The sequence below is a fragment of the Crocodylus porosus genome, unplaced genomic scaffold, assembly GCF_001723895.1.
Source record: "Crocodylus porosus isolate Cpor-Errol unplaced genomic scaffold, CroPor_comp1, whole genome shotgun sequence".
NCBI classification, from domain to species: Eukaryota; Metazoa; Chordata; order Crocodylia; family Crocodylidae; genus Crocodylus; species Crocodylus porosus.
In genome coordinates, this window is record NW_017728949.1 from 52331352 (window position 1) to 52334892 (window position 3541).

Here is a 3541-nt window from a genome sequence, read left to right on the forward strand (position 1 = left end):
CCATCCCTCCAGACGCTCCCTAACTAGATCCCATGTACACATAGGTGTATATGTTTGTGCACTCGCATGTGCATGTGTGTGTGCATGTAGGCACCTGGGCCCATGTGTGCACATGTGTGCAGGTGCATGCATATCTGAATGTGCATGCATGTGCATTGATGTGCACACATAGGTGCGTGCATGTGCACTCACACATGTCCTCTGCTCACACTGCGTCCTGGCCCCCTGCACACATCATTCACCACCCCCTGCCAAGCCAGCTCTGGGGCTTGCACCTGTATGTGCCACATCTTGCGCCTGCAAACCCTGGGCCCTGCACAGGGTTGTCCCCCTCCCTTCCCCACGCCAGGCACAGAAGGTTATGGGGGGGTGCCAAGGGCCCCAGCGCCACCTCCTGGCCCAGGCGGGGACGCCACTGGGCTCCCCTTCCCTTTCCCCATTGCATTGTGGGGCCAAATTCCTGCAGGCTGGGGGTGAGGGGCACCAGGGGGTTGTGGGTCAGGACTGAGGGGCATGAAGGGGGCACTCACCGCAGCAGTTCCAGCAGCCGCCCCTTCACCTCCCGCTCGACCTCGCGCTGCTGCCCCAGCTCCTCCCGCACCGCCTGCTCCCGCGCCAGGGCTTCGTGCTCGGCCTGCGCCAGGCGCTGCACGTCCTGCTGGCACCTGGGCACAGGGCAGGTCTCAGACGGCGTGTGGGGTGGCAGCCCGGGGCCAGGATCGGGCCCCTCCAGCTGGGCGCCCCATGTGTGGCCAGGGCCGGGGGGCCTCTACCTGCTCAGCTCGTCCTCCCGGGCCCGGAGCTCCTGCTCGCGGCGCTGGGCGCTGGCGCGGGCTTCAACCAGGTAGGCACACAGGTGCTGGGGGCAGGGGCGGGGCAGTAATGAGGGGGACCACAGCATGCCCCTCACACCTGACCTGCTGGCCCCTGCGCCCCCAGTCCTGCTGGTGCCCCTCACTCCTGACCCCGGTGCCCGTCCTTACCTCCAGCATCTCTGGGCCCTCCCGGGGGGTCCCCGGCAGCTCCAGCTGGGCCAGGGCCTGGGCCAGCCCCTCCAGGAGGGCTCCGTGCTGGCTGCTCAGCGTCACCAGCTGCTCCCGCACCCGCCCCAGCTCGGCTTGGACCCCTGCCAGGGCCTGCCGCAGCCCCGCGGCCTCCGCCTCGGCCCCCCCGGGATCTTGGGCCCCCGCCTGAGCCCGGAGCGCTGGGGCAGCCGCATGGTCCCCGGGGCCGGTGGCAGAGGTGTCGGGGCCAGGGCATGTGCTGGGCTGCAAGGCGGGTCCCTGCGGGGCTGGGCAGGGCAGGGGGGCACAGGGATCTGGTTCAGGGCTCGCGGGCTCCTCACGTGTCCTGCTCCCGGCGTCTGGGGGCTGTCGGGCGTCCACGGCCTGGTGCACGGAGCAGAGCGTGTGACGGGGGTTGCAGGGGGTGGGGGGACCACGTGTGCACGTGCCCCTGTACGTGCATGTGTGTGAGAGACAGCACACGCCTGGGTGTGTGCATGTATGTGTGTGTGCTTGGGTGTGCACGTGCATGCATTTGTGTGCAGGTGTGTGTACGGGTACATGCGTTTGTGTGGGAGGCAGCACAGGCATGTGTCTGTGTGAATGGGTGCATGCAAGTGTAGGGGTTTGTATATGTATGTGCACATATGTGAGTGTGTAAGTGCATGCACGTGGAGTAGCGAGCATGTATGCTTCTGTGCGAATAAGAACATGCATGGACATATGTGCACGCATGTGAGGGCATATGAGCGAGGATGTGCAGGTGTGTATGTGCATGTGTGTGCATGTGAATGTGCACATGCATGTGTGCGTTTGTGTCTGCATGTGAGTGCATGTGTGTATGTGCATGTGTACATGCCTACCCATGTGCATGCCTATGGCCAGCACTTCCTCCTGTCCCCCACTCCCCAGCCTGATCATCCCTGCCCCCAGTGCAGCTGAGCCCCCCACCCTCTCATGCCCCTTGCCTCAGGGATGGGCAGCTGAGCCAAGGCACCCCTGGGGCCGGGGCAGACGGATTTGGCCCTGGCACTGTGGCCAGGCCCCCACCACCCACGGCAGGTGCCACAGAGTCTCTGCCCCCCCACCCCCAATCACTTCTGGGGGAGCATAGTACCTGGTGTATGGCCCTTTAAGGTGTTGGCCTCGCTCACTTCTAGCTCTGCCCTTTGTGGGAGGGGCATAAATCTGGGGCTATATAAGGAGGGGATGGAGTAGCACCTGGGCCCACTGGGGCTGGGGGGCACCCACCTGGCTGGGCTGGTCCTGGCAGCCGGGGGGGCTCCGCCTGGAACCGGGGAAGGGGCTCCTGTAGGGAGTGATCATAGCAGGGCTCGGGCATCCTCGGGCTCCCGGCCCCCCCAGCATGTGCCAGAGCTCGGCTCCAGTGCCAGCAGGGCCGGGGGCGGGGGCAGGGGCAGCGGGTCGGGAGAGAGGGCCCCGGGGGCAGGGGCCGGGCGAATCACCGTGCGGTGCTGGGGGGCCAGCCGGCGTCCAGGCCAGGGGGCTGTGGGTCGAGGCAGAAGGCGACGCCGTCCAGGTCGTAGAGACAGGCCAGGAGGTCGGCGCAGAGCCGCGGGTCCAGGAAGGGGCTGCGCGCGTGGTACCAGGCCCTGCGACGGGGTGGGGGAAACTGAGGCCCCGAAGCCACGGGAAGAACCCGGGCGTTTGGGCTTGGCCCGAGCGGGGCCAGCCGCCCCCCCACCGCTGGACCCCGCTCACCTGGTGGCCTGGGGGTCGAGCAGGCAGAGCTGCAGGGTCTCCGCCAGCTGCCCGCGCGCCAGGCAGTAGCGCAGCAGTGCACGGCCACGGCCCAGCGGGGTCCGGAGCTGCGGGACGGGGTCACACGTGGCTGGGGTGGGCAGGTGCCCTCTGCCCCCCAGCCCTGCGCGGGTCTGGAGGAGGGGCACCGGCCAGCCTGGGCCCCCCCGCCCCAGGCACCTGTGGCAGGTGTTGCACGTGGGTGATGCCCTGGTGCTCGTGGCGCCCGCGCAGGCCCTGGCACAGGAAGTCCCAGTAGTCCTGGCGCTGTCCCCACAGGCTGCGCTTCTCCTTCAGGTCAAACTGGGGGGCAAAGGCGGCACCGTCAGCCCTGGAGCCCCCCCATGCCACCCGGGGTGGGGAGCAGGGGCTGGCTCTGGATGAGCTGGGCGGGGGCCCTCCAGCTCCTGGGCCCTGCCCTCAGCTGGGGGGGACCGCCCAGACTCCTGGGTCCCCTGCCCGGATCCGGGGGGGGGTCTCAGTTTGTACCTGGAGCAGGAACTCGAGGCGGGCGCAGAGCGCCAGCAGCTCCGGGCTCCCGTCCGTGACGGGTCGGCCCCGGTCCCGGTCCCCGTGGGTCAGCACCCTCACCGTGGCTGGGGGGGACAGCGGGTCGGGAGTGAGGGGCACAGGCTGGGCTGGGGGGGCTGCGGGTCGGGAGTGAGGGGCACCAGCGAGACACAGTCTGGGCCCTGCCCCGTCGCTGCCCCCCCTCACCTGGGCTCGGGATTTGGGCGGGGGGGTAGAGGGGAAGCGAGAACCGAGCCGCCCACATG

At 68.6% G+C, this 3541-nt stretch overlaps 1 protein-coding gene across 1 annotated transcript in view; it reads right to left on the reverse strand.

The window, feature by feature from the left end:
• Window positions 1-526: 526 nt before the first annotated feature.
• RUFY4 (RUN and FYVE domain containing 4) overlaps window positions 527-3541 on the reverse strand; it is a 3439-nt gene continuing 424 nt past the window's right edge. Inside the window, exons 2-9 of the mRNA XM_019553558.1 lie at window positions 3255-3361; window positions 2946-3068; window positions 2727-2833; window positions 2471-2617; window positions 2256-2313; window positions 984-1388; window positions 774-859; window positions 527-665 (exon numbers count right to left, since the gene is read on the reverse strand). Of these exons, the coding sequence (XP_019409103.1) occupies window positions 527-665; window positions 774-859; window positions 984-1388; window positions 2256-2313; window positions 2471-2617; window positions 2727-2833; window positions 2946-3068; window positions 3255-3361 (1172 nt within the window). The remainder of the gene's footprint in view (window positions 666-773; window positions 860-983; window positions 1389-2255; window positions 2314-2470; window positions 2618-2726; window positions 2834-2945; window positions 3069-3254; window positions 3362-3541) is intronic.